At 31.3% G+C, this 15,640-nt stretch overlaps 1 protein-coding gene across 1 annotated transcript; it reads right to left on the bottom strand.

Moving 5' to 3' along the window:
- Window positions 1-1,240: 1,240 nt before the first annotated feature.
- Window positions 1,241-14,965, bottom strand: LOC114300111 (uncharacterized). The gene is made up of 10 exons (XM_028244973.2): window positions 14,832-14,965; window positions 14,517-14,726; window positions 6,659-7,210; window positions 4,536-5,954; window positions 4,113-4,437; window positions 3,753-4,014; window positions 3,453-3,669; window positions 2,616-2,983; window positions 1,915-2,031; window positions 1,241-1,523 (listed from the first exon to the last, which is right to left on the bottom strand). The coding sequence occupies exons 2-10, from the start codon at window positions 14,643-14,645 to the stop codon at window positions 1,256-1,258; spliced, it is 3,657 nt and encodes a 1,218-aa protein (XP_028100774.2). The 5' UTR covers window positions 14,646-14,726; window positions 14,832-14,965; the 3' UTR covers window positions 1,241-1,255.
- Between the last annotated feature and the right edge of the window lie 675 nt (window positions 14,966-15,640).

Below are 15,640 nucleotides of genomic sequence, written 5' to 3'. Positions count from 1 at the left end.
TTAAATTTTTTTTTTAGACTATTTTGTCTTTTTGTGAATAAAAAATGTGAGAAATAATGTGACCCGAATAAGTTAAAAACTAAAAATTAGCTTTTAAATGGATTGCTAAAACAGCATAATACACTTGTACTTCATGAATTTTATTATATAACTTAACAATATACTTTACAAAACACAACTTAACTTCATAAAATATGGATTCAATAGGATGCATAATTTTGGCACATATGAAACGGTTGTAGAAGTCTAAACTAGTAAAATGTTTTAATCTTGAAACTGTTGAAATGCTTCACCAAAAAAAAAAAAGACTTTAAACACAATAATTGTACTATGAAAAACTGTACGAACACATTTTTTTTTTTCTCCATAAAAGTGCAGCACTGTACTTTGTGCATTTTTTTTTGAAATTTCTCCATACTGTTGGTATGGTAGCAACCTACTATGCCTTCGTTTGGAATGTGAATTGATTTTTTAATTTTTTAATTATTTTAGTCTTGGGTTAAAAAGACTCGTTTGGGATAAACTTTTTGATTTTTTTGACTTTTGTGAGAGAAAAAATGAAATGATTACAGTTTGAAGCCTATTTTATCTTTTTATTACTATTTTAGCCTAAACATGGTATGCCAAACAAAGCCTATGTCTATAAGACCCTTTGGCTTTATTTCTCCACAGATTTGTTGCCCTTTAGATGTTCCCATGAAGCCAAGTATTTTTCTTCTTTCTCCTATGCAGCTGCATCACTTTGCCATCATTTTTTTTTTTAATTCCAACAGCTTTACCATCTTCATGTTGGAAAATGGCTTTGTAAATATCCTTTTTTTTTTTTTTTTTTTGTTAATTTTGAGCATTAATTAAGGTAGGACCCAAGCATTATTTTTGACGTTTGCAAATGGGTTCATATTTAATGTCACGTAATGAATAATATCGTGTATTTGATTGCTCAAAACCATTTCCGGATGAATAATAATTCAACGCACATTTTTAGATTCGTGAATATGAAAGTTGAAGAGACAATGTGAGTTTACTCATTAAATGACTTGTTTCACATTGAAACAAAGAGAGAGTTTATATACTCATATAAACTCTAGTTTGCCATACTTGGAATGGGTCCCAGGGGAACCTCAAGTTTTGAAAGGAGGGGAGTTATGGACAAAGTATGCTTTGACCAAAACCACTACACATGTGCGCGCCGCCGGGCCAAGCCAGGCTCGAGTGTGGGTCGGGTCGAAACTTTAATATTTTGGACAAAATTCATTTAAATTTTTTCAAATTCTTGTGGGAAAATTTTGAAATCCTTACGGAAATAATTCAAAATTTGCGCCAAAATTTCAAATTCAAATTCATTTCCTTTCTGAACCAGTACCGTTTCAATCACAACTTTCCGGCCATGGCCGAGCAGCAACCTAGGCCTACCCGAACAAGTGCGTGGTTGGCTATAAATAGCCTGCCATTCCAACAATTCAGAATCCAATTTTTTCCAAACATCTCTTCCTTCTACTTCTTCTTTTTGTCTTCCTGTGCTCCTGCATTTGTCCAGCATTTAGTTTATAGGAAGAGAAAGAAAGAGTTACAACATTGTTTGGTTCGCCAGACTTGATATTGTAATGCTGCAAATCAAGTAGTAGTCGTTGCATTCTGAGAAACAGACACCAGTAAATCTCAAAGCACCGGAGCGAGGGTGAAATTGTGTCCAACAAAAGTGGCGACTTAAAGTGCCCAACACAAGCATAAGAATTTAATTTATTTCATTATTTTCTGAATTATTTAATTCTTTGTTTTAATACATTTCAATTACACACACAATCACTGGAAAATAACACTTCATTCCATTGATAAAAACATTGACACAAATAAATGAAAATAAAAGAAAACTTAATCATCTATTTCCACAAGTGATTTAAACCAAATACTCACCTACTACTATTTGATGATCCAGGCTCATCCTTCAGACTCAATGAAGCTACTTGGCTTTCTAAGAACAGTACATGATCAGTTGAGCCGATTGGCCATGTCTCTGGAACTACTAAATTCCTGTGGCAATCGAAATATTATAGAAAAAAAAAATTTATGATCAGCAACCTTTTTAGAGCTTCTCATATTTTTTTCCAAGCCAAAAAACTAACTCAATAAAACAATTCATTAGGAGGGAAATATGTCAAAAGGAAGATACAACATCATGTTATACAGGTAATTTTAATTTCTTTTGGATTTTTAAAATTCCATGCCATTATTTGCATACAAAAATACAAGTGTTTGAAAAGAATTTGTGAAATTTTAGGTATTTCAAATTTTAAGTCACTGTTTGCAGTAGCACATACCATCACTAATGAGTTTTTTTTTTTTTTTTTTTGACAGCACATGTTGTTGCTAATATGTCAATTAAAAAATATTTTTTGTGATGATTTTTGCTTTGGTATCTTTCACTATATATATATATATATATTTGTCAAATTAGCGAAGGCTCATCACAAATAACTTTTTCGATACTTCTTTTGCCTAACCCCAAATGCCACCACAAGAATATCTCAAATACTCATTTGAGAGGGCAAAATAGTAATTTCGACGGCAAGTTGCTACGAAAATAAATAAATCAGTCTTTTAGTAGTGAATTATACCCTTCAATTTTTTTGCATTTGCACCGGTTGATCTTCTCAACTTCATAATCCACAAATATCGTGTCAACGCGCTTAGCTAATTTTGGTATCTCGGTCAGTGGTAGAACGTCCCAAACTTTTAGAACCTGAGTGTATTTTGAATATTCCCTGACAATGTCTACACTCCATATGAGATTTAGAAATCCATTGACATTGTACACGTCCAACAGTTGAGAACAAGTCCCATTCATGTCGAGAACGTTGTCCATTTGATGATCATGCTCTCGCCAGCCACTTGAAAGCTTTATTAAGAGAGAAAACACTTCCTTACAAGTGTTTATGTTTTTCATTGTAGTCATTGATCTCACAAAATTATCACCAAAACGAACCTATAAACAAAAATAAAGGTCATCAACATCATACATGGATTGATGCCATTAGACATTGAACACCTAATTGTAAAAATAAAGGTAGTTATTAGTTGAATTGAATCATAACCTTCCAAAACATCTAATTGTAAAAATTCAGATAGTTATTGGTTAAATCATAAGCATCCAAATTTGATCTGATTAATGGCATTTTTCTTTATTTTTTCCATTAGCATAGCCAAGAGTAGAGTTAAGATTACCAAAAATAATAGAATTGAGGTCAACAACTTCAAGAACCAAGTAGTTGCAAAAGACAAATTTCTGAGCTTATAGAGAAAGTAAAATGTCATAATTCTTTCTAAGTTACTTAAATTTTTTTTTAAGAAAACTATTTCCGAAAAAAATTCTAAAGAGGCATGCTGCCGAAATCTTTGATATGAAATTAAAGGTTTTAATAGTACAAGTTTAGAGAAATAACCCAACAACATACCTTCCATCTTGTATCGCTAAATAAAGGGGAATCTATTTTGAGTAATGTATCAAGTTGGTTGAGCTTTACTAAAGCACCTACAACAGCTTGAGCCAAGTTGTTATCATCATTAGCATTATAAAAACAACCCCGAGCCTTGGCATCTAGGACTAATTTCTGCCAGACAGTGCCGCTGTTCATTAAGGTAGCACCATTCCCCAATATCCAGAGACCATGCCTAAACCAAGAAAGCAAAAATGCACATTACAATATACAATAAAGCTAATTATCACAATGTATTCATTTATTCAAAAACAATACCTTGCTCGAGTGAGAACCACATTGGTTCTTTGACGATTGAAAAGGAAGCCCACAGATCCACGCCGGTTACATCTCACAGTAGAAATGATTATTAGATCCTCCTCACCACCTTGAAACCCATCAATAGATCGGACACTTACAGAGAAGTCACTGTTTCCATCTATGTTGTATGTTTTTCCAAGTTTTTCTTGAAGTGCAAATACTTGAGCCTTATATGGAGATATGCAACCAACCCGAACCTTCTGTTTTGAGGCCACAGATTCTGCAATAGTGGAAAAATGCAGTCAAAACCAACTAAACACTAAGAAGTTTAAAAAAGTATATTTTACCACTTTTTCTATTGATAATAGGAAAGTATACCTTTAAAAAGGTTTGAAACAATCTCTGCAACCACGGCTACCTCCACCATATTTTTTGTGCTATGTTTGCTATCTAGGTCCTCTATGCCATTGGTTACATTTATGAAAGAATAGGAGCCATACATGTTTCCTTGAAGAAAACGCTTCTCATACGTTCTCTGCTTGACATTCGGAGCATCCAAAACCTTGTTGTCATAGAACTCCCTATTCGGAAATGAGCTTATTGATGGATGCATTCTGTACTGGACATTAAGAAGATGTTTCTTGTGTCCTAATAGTACCAACCTCTCGAATAAGCTTCTTCCAAATTCAGTCCCCTGGCATATCTATCAATAATAGATTTTCAATGTATTAACATAATAGAAGCATTTTATGAAAGATTATAACAAAAGAAAAAAGGAAAAAAAAAAATTAAACAAGAAACCTTGCTCTGGACCATTGCAGATAGTTGTAGTTCATCCCCAATGAGTATAGCGTGGCGCAGACCAGGAAGTTGTAAGGCAATAGTGGATTCACATTCTTTGAGCTGAGCAGCTTCATCAATAACCAAAAGTTCCAGTGGTGCGATTCCTTCTGTGTGCAATTTAGCCGAGCTTGAGGCAGTGCAGAATATCAAACAGGCATTTTGCAAGCAAAAACTTCGTATTTGATCATGTTCAGTAATATTTGGCACGGATAGACTTTTGTGAAGGGATTTGAGTATTTGACAGCACTCTGTCATAGAGGAAACAATATCGTTTCCTACACCGTCAACTCCATAAATGGGGATTTCTCTCAAACCCTTATCTGCAATAGCACGACTATGCAATGAAGTTTCAACAGATTTCAGCAGATCAAGAGCTCTAATCATCTTCTTTTTTACTTCCAATGAAAAGAAAGAGGTTGGCATATGGGTCAACAAACTTGTAATATAAAAGATTAGTTGTCCTCCACTGGATTTATACCGCTTCATGATAAACTCTCCAAATGTCATAAGATTTTCGCACTTTTTCTCCAGTTCACCTCTTTTTCCCTTGCTTTGAGTGGAGTTATCCTCTCCTTTATCACATTTCAATTGACTTTTTCTTTGAGAAGTCTCATTGTTCTGTTTTTTCTTGTTCTTGTTTGCCTTCAAGGATTGAACAGTGGTCCTCCTCCAAATTTCTTTTTCATCCAAATCTTTGAAGTCTTGATCATAAAAATCATCACCCTCTTTGTCTTGATTGCTATCAACAGGCCTATTTCCAAAATTTGTCTTCTCTACCTCCTCTTTTTCATCATCACCATTATCTTTCCCCACCTTCTTCTTATCCTTCTCTTTTTCTTTTTGCAAATACAAATTGTACAGTTCTTTAGGGTCTTCAAATAGGCATATAATTGATTTTAAACTATTTGTCCACCCAAACCGTGGAGCAAAACAATGGGCAAGAATAGAAACTCGATGATCGAGAAATACATCATAAAGGTCTTCATGATCATCAATCTTCATTCGCTTCCCGTTACCAAACAAAACTATATCTCCCAATCCATAAGTATTGTACTCAGTTGCATCCCTCATCAAACTCATAAGCCTTGCAGTAACTCCCAACACTGCAATGTTTGTTGGGGCACAGGTCAGTGTTCTGCATTTCATTCCCAATAGAGCAAACAATAATGAAGCGAGTGTCTTAGTTTTTCCAGTCCCAGGAGGCCCCCATATTAGCTTGACTGTGTTCTGATGATGACATTCTCGCGTAGCAACACAACTTAAAACAGCAGCCTTTTGGGAATCATCCAGATTAAATGAGCTAATGGCATTAGTCGCATTGGATATAGCAGCACTGTTATTCGCTTGATACAAACACTGGGTACAATTTGTCTTAGTCTGTAAGGAGTTCAAACAATTGAAAATGATGCATGTAAGTAAGAAATTAACCTGTTGATCATTAACCTAAATTAAGTAAGAAATTAAAAATGCTAAAAATATGAATAATAGATAAGAGAGGTATGAATAATTTACTCAAGGTTTACAACCATAAAATCACATTTGTTGTTTGAATGGACAAGTCTGGCAGCAGAGGAACATGATAGTGACAGGTTTCATGTCAACATTAATGCTACAGACACAACAATTTTTCTAGAAAAATGCACAAAATACAGTGTTGGCAATATTATATTTATTGTCGTAGATTGTGAGCTTCATCTAAGATGAATACAGAGTTGCTATCACTACATTTTGGCAATAATACTACAAAGGAAGGTTTCATACACGTAGTAATGATGTTATTACAATAATTTTTCACATAAGTGCACAAAATACAGTGTTGATACTATATTCACTCTAATGGAGCGTGAGCGCCATTTAAGATGAATGGAGTGCAGCCAACACTGCATTCTGGTGGTAATACTGCAAATGGAGGGTTTACGTAAACAATATTGTTGCCAATACAAGAAGAGAAATGGAGGTGTCACTGATTTTGCTCCATCATTTCATATCACCATATACATGGATACTCATGATTAGTTTCTTGTTTGGAAATAACTATGAAAAAATAGTTATAAGTAAAAGAATGAATTATGGATTCTTACTGTGCAATCGGAGTGCAGCACTCCTTTAATGATGTTCATGTTCCCACCTTCCAGCTCCGAGTTCAATGACATCCACACACGAACATTGGTTACCATGTTTGTAACATAAACAGCAAAAAGACTTCTCTTAGTCTGGATCTTATGCTTTTGTCCATCGGCATCAAACATTATAGGCTTGGATGACAGTATTGCAATGTCATCAGAATCATCTTTCGTACCATGAACTAAAGCAACAACATAAGGCCTGTTTAGGTCATTGACATGTCTTGGTCTAACATTTGTCAAGGCAATGAGATCTCCAATCTCAGGCTCATACATTCCTTTATGAGTATTTGCAGTATCACTCAGTCTCTTCAGTGAAATGGTGTAGTATAAGTCCTTTGGAGGCTTGTGGCCTTTTGATGTTGCAATGGCTAATATTTCACAGGTAGGTGCATGTGGCACCATATTAATGCTTGAGAGCAAATCAGCATGGGTTTCCTCAATAAGAGGGTCAATAAATGACTTCATGTAATCTCTAGTTGATGAAAATGTCTTTGGAATTGACTCAATCTGTTTAAAAAAAAAAGAAAGAAGAAATTCTCAATTATGTAGGCAAAGTACTTGTAGAAATAAAAGTAAATAATAGTAGGTGCAAACACAATGCATTTATAATTTTATATAATTTTTTTCGGATGATTTAATGTTTGAGGATCTGCTCGATCAATGGGGAAAATTATTTAGCAATTTTAGGCCATTTTAGAAATTGTTCAACATTTATTAAAATTTACAGTTATTAGATGTAAAGGGCATTATTGGAAAAAAAATGTGACAAAATTCATACTAAATAGAGAGTTTGCTTTATATAATATGATAATAGATGTTACACAAATATAGTTGTTTATAAAATTTGGGAAAATATCACATAAATGATAAATGAGAAAATTAATTGCCAATTGTAAGTGAGTGCAGATGAAAATTGTATACAGGGTACCCTCTTACTTGCACTGAAGCATATATGTTTCACTTCCAATCTATTGATTTGCAATTGAGTAGCATTTGGATCACAATTATTTTAAAATTATCATTTTCACGTAAATTTAGATGTAATTTATATACAAAAATTATGGTTTTATAGCATGTGTTGTGATCATAGGTGTGATGAGAGGTGACTTAATCATTAGGCTACTTAACTTGTCACCTAAGGCCTATCAACAAAATCTTTAAAAAATTCTATTCCTAAAGGCACAAATTCTTAAACAAAAATGTTAGAAACCCTAACGCTGTGTTTGGTTGGGGGATTTAGAAAGGGAAAGGGAAAAGGTGTGTGAAACTATGTGAAATGTAGGCATATTTTTTTCACATTTCACCTACTTTTTTCATTTATCTTTCCAAATCTCTCTTCAAATCCCTCACCCAAACACAGCATAAATGAATTACTAAATATTTTACACAATACTTACATATGGGTGTGAGTCCCATGTAAATCCCGTTGATGTGTGTCCCACCCCTATGTTAGTACTATGTAAAATATTTGACAATTTTTTAAAAATCCCTAATGTTGCTCATTTCTCAAAAACCTAATAAAAGAATGCCTCGTTTTTAGCTTTGGCCTAAGATTTCCAAAAACTTTGAGCCCCCGCGTTGTTGAGATTAATAATCTAGCTTTTGGAGAGCAAAACTAACATAAGATAACTAATTTCATGTGGCAATTTTATATCGAGATAATTTTATCCGACATGGGTAAGAGACATGACTAAAATGTCATCCCTAAAATTAGACTTACGGGATTACATATCTCCAAATAAATTATTTTTTTGTAATTCAACTTATGAATTAAATAAAGCGTAAGATTGTAATAATATGCAAAAAATATCCGACTAGTCATGTTTTGTTTGATTTTTATAAATTTGTTTGATTTTTTTAAATTAAAAATTAATTTATGAAAGAAATAAAAAAAATCAAAAACACTTATTATTATTATATAAATTTATCTTTAGGGAGGTCAAAAATAATTTTTAAAAATTTAAAATTATATTTTTGATATTTATTTTTATAGTTTTTATTTTTATTTTTTTTTAAATTCTAAAAAAAATTATGAAACACAAACCAAAGTTCGATGTGGTCCACACCCACGTTTATATAAAATTTCTGATAATTTTTTTAGGTTCCTACCATTCCTCTTGTGGCCATTACTTGGGAATTTTGCAATATTTCATTCCAATCGAGAAAACATAGAAAAAAAATAAAAATACTAGTACAATGTAAATCTACCTAAAACGAATAGGATACAAAAATTTCTTGTCACGTGAAAGTGGTATTTTTGTTATTATAAATTAGAGTAATGTTGCATCCACATAATTTTTCTTTCCGAATTTCTCGTAAATTTTCTTATTGGTCCGAGTCTTTTTTTTCCGGGTTAGAAACACATTTGGAGAAAAATATTGTGTGGGTGCAACATTAATCTATAAATTATAGTGATAAGTATTTGATTTCAAATTAAAAAATCAAAAAATCACTTGTTATTTTATTTAATTTTTCTTTTCAATTCTTTTAAGAGTTAAAAAATTGATCACATAATTGAATACAACCTTTCCTTTTCGGTTCTATGATCACAATAACAACTAAGATTTTAGATACAAAAAGTTATGGACAAAATCACTTTTTAGAAACAAAATATTTTTGTTATCAAAAGTGTTATTATTATATTTTTAGCGATATAATTGAACATTTAGTGATGAATTGAGACTAAAATTTTTGTGTGAAAAAATAAACTTTGTTTAGACCAAACTATTTTGTCGCATTTATTTGCAACAATTTTAAAATTTTAAAAGTCTATTTTTTAAACTTTCAAGATTACTTTTAATGACTATTCTCATAACAATAGGAATTGGTCCTTAAATATTTTTTGCATCAAAAATTTTATTTTATGGACAAAAAAATTTGACCACTAAAGCTTTAAGGATTTGACTTGTCTCCAGTTGAAAGTTGAACTGAATTAGACAGTTGAGGTCACTGACCGGTAAAAGTTATTAAATGAAAGACTCTTATCAACAAGAGTTTATTAAACCAATTGAATTTTTTCAAAGGCGTTTACCAGTAAGAGTTCCATTTAATGACTCTTACCGGTCAAATTTAGTTGAAATTTTAACTAAAGACAAACCATTTCCAAACTTTAAATGTTGTAATCGATTTCTGAGTTAGTAGACTTTTTTAATTTTTGTACAAAAATTCTAGTAGTATAGCGCAAATATATATATATATATATATACACTAGTGAAGAAAAAGCCCCTGCAAGGCATGGGTTGAGAGTTCAGATGAGATAATCTTATTGAGAAATATAAATTAATTAGATTATTTAATGTGTTGTTTGATAACTTAATTCAGTATTTAAATTTGAATGGATTAAATTAAAATTAATTAAGTATGTTTGATAATTACAAATAGTATCACTTAAAAATTTAAGTAATTCTAAAAATGTAGCCTAAAAAATACAAAAAATTTAAATGATAGAAAACTTATTTAATGTCATTGAATTTACAAATACTTATATCTTATATATTAGTATTAACATACATTGTTATAACTTTACAACTTTCACCAATACCACCATCGTTATCGCTATCACCACCATCACCGTTGCCGCCTCCACCACCACCCACCACCACCTTCTTTACCACTGTTATTATTTCCATAAACACCATCATTATTTCACTACTACTACTATGGTTACCATTGCCATCACTACTAGCAGTACAATAGCTACTACAGGGGTGTAAATTTAGCCCGGTCTACCCAGGCTCGGGCTTGAGCTTAAGCTAACCCATGTTGGGCCTCTTGGGCTCCTACCAAAATTCGGGCTAGGCCGACTTACAGGTCAGAAAATTAAGCCTAGGCCCAGAGGTATTTGGGCCGGCGGGCTGGGCTGGGCCGGGCTTGAATAGTTTTTTTCTTATTCTTTTTACGAAATTTTATTTTTTTCCATCAAAAATGACACTGGACCTTGGGCTGAACCTCGAACTAGGCTTTTGAGTGGGCCTCGGGTCGACCTAGGTGGGTTAGATTTCAAAATGATGGCCCAGGCCTAGGCCTAGGGTCCTGGGTAGGACTTCGGCCCAGGCCCACCTGCGCCGCGGGTGAGCTTCGGACCGCCTACAGGTTGTGAGCTATTTTTACACTCCTAAGCTACTACAACACTTCACATCCACAACCATTGCGACTATTGTCATAAACACCATCATCATTCCACCTCCACAATAACCGACATCATTTCACTACTTTCATTATACCACCACCGTTACCCAATTTTCATCATCACTACATTACCCCTCCATCATCACCACAACTGCTATCTTTCTATCTGCCACTACCATTGTCATTGGCACTATAGGCACCATTTGTTGGTTCCACCACCACCACCACCACCACCAACTAATTTTTTTTTTTTTTGAAAGACCACCAACTCATTATCACAATATAAAAGTAGAAAATTTTATTATAAAATAATAAATTTTAAATTTAATATCATATATCATATATATCAAATAATTTATTTTACTTTAACATTTATGTTTTTATTAAACAACCTTTTAGTTAGTATTCAATTTTTATACTTAATTTTTAGTTTTGTCAAATAGTACCTTGTTGGTGTTTGATAACTTAATTCAACATTTAAAACCCAATGTATTAAATAAAAACCAATTAAATCTGTTCGATAATCACAAATTGTATCTCTTAAAAATTTAAATGATTATTCAAATATAAGCTAAATTTTTTTTAAAAAAATAATTAAATGATAGGAAATTTATTTGATTTTGACTAAATTTATAAATACTTATACATAAGTATTAACCACCACTATAACCTCACAACCGCTGTCATCACCACCTCTATCACCACTAGTACCCCCACCTCCACCACCCCCACCACCACCAACACCCATCATTTTTTTACGACCACTACTTTCATTACCATTGTCATTGTTATCACAAACATCACCATCATTTCACTACCACCACCATTTTTTTTTTTGATCAATCACTACCACCACCATAATCCCCGTTGTCATTACCACCACCACAACAACTACTACTACAACCCATCACCTCCACAAGCATTGATACGATTCTTTTTGAATTTATTATCAGTTCTCTATTTTTAATCTTTTCATTCATTTGTAATACTAATTGTAATTTGTTATTTTGAAAACTACATCATATTCTTTTAAATTTTTACTGGCAAAACAAATAACTCTTTCATTAATTAACCAATAAGTCAATTAATAATTTTTAATAATATCACAAATATATTTTAATTAACAATTCTGATAAGAAAATATTTATAATATTTAGAACCATAGAGAATATTTCATATTTTAAATAAACCTCAAATAATATTTTACAATTTATCTTTTTATTTACAAGAGAATTTAAAATATTAAGGCCAAGTTTGGCATACACAAAATAATCAATCTTTTTATCTTTTTTTCATCACATCACTTCTTTATTTTTCTGCACATCTTTTTATTTTTGTAAAAAGACAAAAAGTGCACTTATTTAGGTCATTCCAAACGACCCCTAAGTTAAATAACAGGAGGCAATCGACTGATAAATAGTTTGTTTAATATATAGTAAGACAGGGTCGGCCCTGAGGTGAGGCCATTAAGGCAGTCGCCTCGGGCCCCCCATTTTGAGCAAAATTTAGGGCCTCCAATTAGGGGAGTGTATCATATCATCTTATTTCATAATTACTTTAATATTAGTTCAATTCATTTATTTCATGTTGTTGTGTGTTGTTATTTTCATTCGTATCCGATTGATATTTAATGTAAAAACTTTTGGCTCTGTTTGGTTTAGATTTCAAAACATAGTTCCACCACTGATTTGAGTGTAGTATTTGGTTGCAGCTTTCAAATCATAATTCTATACCCATTTCTCAAAACTCATTTCAAATTATAATCATTACTTTTCAAAACTCAGAACCAAACACACAACTCAAAACTCTTTTTAAAACTCAAAAACAACTTAATTTTTCTTTTAATTTTTTTTTTAATTTTTTATTTTAAATATTTTATTTTATTTTATAGGAATATTTTTAATATTTTAATTTTCATAAAAATATTTTAATTTTAATATTTTGATATTTTAATTGTAAATGATTTTCGGAATATTTTTAATATTTTGATTTTCGGATTATTTTTAATATTTTATTTTTCAAAATATTTTTAATATTTTAATTTTCTAAATATTTTTAATAATTTTAATGTTTATACAGCCTAAAAAATGAATTGACAGAAAAATTAATTGATATAAAATAATTGACATAGAAGTTATTTGAAAAAAAAATTATTCAAAAAAATTACTTAAAAACAATTAATTGAAAAAAAATCATTTTTTATTTGAATATTTTAAAAATAGTTTGGTTATTACTGTTGATCAAAAATACAGATATCGAGTTATGAGTTGTGTGTTTGATTATCAATTATAGGTTGAATTAAGTTTTGAAAATTATTGTGAAAACTCATCACCAAACAAATTTTCTTATTTCATATGTCACATCAAGCTTTCAAAACTCAATTCTATATACAATTCAACACTCTATTCAAAAATCATAACCAAACAAATTTTTTACACTCAAATCATAATTCCACAACTCACAAACTCAAAATACAACTCATACTCTCAAATCATATTTACAAAATTCTACCAAACGTAACCTTTTACTTTTAGTTAAAAATAATTTAGCAAGTGTATGAAGAGATTAAAATTTTTCCCATAAGTTGAATTTTATAAAATTTATTTCTACTAAATGAAATTATTCATAGAATGTTTGATTTTAATTCAATTGTATTTTTTGAATTAAAAAAATTGTACCTTATTACTATATATTTTTTATTAGATTGACTCTAAAATAGGTACCAAAAAAAAACACATATCTTAAATGAAAAAAAGATATTAGCTTTAATTATTATTTTACATACTTTTTTATTCATCTACATAGAGTTAAATAAAAGATTAAAAAAATATCATGGCATCTCTTAGTGAATATTAAAATATATAACTAATAATTTATATTATTGAGTCGTGTCATACTTAGATTCATATTGAAAAATAGTCAATCCTAACTTACTAATTTTATATATTGTTTGAGTTGTGTCGAAAATTCTCATCCTTACCCCCAATTAATTTTAGTTCTTATAGCATTGGTAAGCTAAAAAATAAAGATTCGATTCAACTAAACTAATTGAAATTCAACTATTTTATATATATATATATATATGTATATTTGTTATCTAAATTTTGTTAAATTGTAATGCAATAGAAATAAATTTTTATTCTTTTTATTTTATCCAAACAATTTTTTTTTTAAGGTAATGATACATGAAGAGCCAATTTAAAAAATCCGCCTTAAGTCCCTAATAACTCAGGGCCGGCCCTGTAGTAAGGACCAAGCTTTATAAAAAAAAGCTTGAAAACAAATAATAGTACAATAGGCCCAATAAGATAAATTTGTAATATTCTCAATATAAAAAGGATAAAAGTGTAGTTTAACACAAAATTGACATGGCTGAGGAATACAATCAAATTGAGGAATTCAATCAATAACAAGTTAGCATGGTTATGCCATATATGCATGGGAGTCCTTTAATATATATATATATATATTATAATCAAAATAATATTATAACTAGTATTACAATAAATTATAAGTAATATCATAATAGTTCACGATAAAGACCATAAAAATCGGAACTATTGGGAGAATGGATAGATAGACAAACACATATACATGACCACCAAATAGAGACACTACTGTTTCAAAATAGTAAATAAGAAGGCAAAGAAGGGAGAATAGAATAATATGATCAAAACAAACAAACCTTGGACTTGTAAAGATCTTTGTTGAGTACATCAGCAAGAGACCAAGAAAACACCACATCTATCAACCCTCTTCCCTTAATCCCCTGTTCTGCCTTCTCCCCACTACTACTTCCCATCATCATCATCATCACTGTCTCTCTCTCTGTCGATGTATATATACTTCCCACAAATTACCCACTTCAGTTTCAGCTCAGATATAACAATAAAACCTGAAAAACAAATAAAGAAATAAGAGAAACAGAGAGAAGAATGGTAGCTAGAACTAGTGAACAATGTCTATTTTTAAAAGAGGAGAAATATATGGACCAAATTACCTTGCTTTTTTTAAGGTTTCAAAATCCTTAAAGGTCATCAAAAAAGCAAATGTTGTACAATTTCAGGTAGAGAAAGCATCATTATATACAGAGAGAGAGAGAGAGAGAGAGAGAATAAAAGAAAAGAAAAGAAAAGAAAAGAAAGGAGGTTGACGGCAAGTCAATGAAATACATACGAAGCATACTAGAAAAGAATTTCGTGTGGAGTCTACCTACACCTACTATCTTAACCAGCAAGAAAGGAACGGAGAGAGACATAGAGAGAGTCGGTATGTGTGTGTGTATGCGAAGATGACCATGGGAAGGTCAGAATAGTTGGAAAAGAGAAGTGTCAAGGAAATGAGAATATGTGAAAGGGGAGCGACAAAGTCCTATCCAATGGGAAACTATCTGCTTTTTCTATGCGGTGCGATAGAAGGTAGCATTTAATGTTAGGGAAGTGATTGGGGCTCCCTTCAATCAACACCCCCCACTATCTCATAGATATATGATCGTTGGTGATTGGAAGAGAAGGAAAAAAAAAAATTGACTAATTAAAGAGAAAGGAAGTCAAGGGGTGGGAGAAAAGGGGGATCCGGATCATTTTCTTAATGTTAAGAATATTAAATTTTTTATTAAATAAATAATTAAATGCTTTATATTGGTGTGTTGAGGATATTAAGGCCTTGTTTGTCATGATCTAAAAAAGTTAAAAAGACAAAAAGTCACTATCTTATTTAAGTCACGTCATCTTATTTAAGTCACATCATCTCTCTAACACATCACTTCAAACCCAACCCATATTTCATAAAAAGTCAAAAAATACATTT

The sequence above is a fragment of the Camellia sinensis genome, chromosome 2 (genome assembly GCF_055761805.1).
Source record: "Camellia sinensis isolate YWXY chromosome 2, ASM5576180v1, whole genome shotgun sequence".
Taxonomy (NCBI): domain Eukaryota; kingdom Viridiplantae; phylum Streptophyta; class Magnoliopsida; order Ericales; family Theaceae; genus Camellia; species Camellia sinensis.
Note: the sequence above shows the minus strand (reverse complement) of the source record. Positions and strands in the feature narration are given on the sequence as shown.

Coding starts and splice junctions, on each gene's coding strand:
- LOC114300111 (XM_028244973.2), bottom strand. CDS start 14,645: ATGATGATGATGATGGGAAGTAGTAGTGGGGAGAAGGCAGAACAGGGG. Junction 3,670..3,752: donor GTGGTTCTCACTCGAGCAAG/GTATTGTTTTTG, acceptor TTCTTGGTTTAG/GCATGGTCTCTGGATATTGG. Junction 2,032..2,615: donor AAATGCAAAAAAATTGAAGG/GTATAATTCACT, acceptor CGATTGCCACAG/GAATTTAGTAGTTCCAGAGA.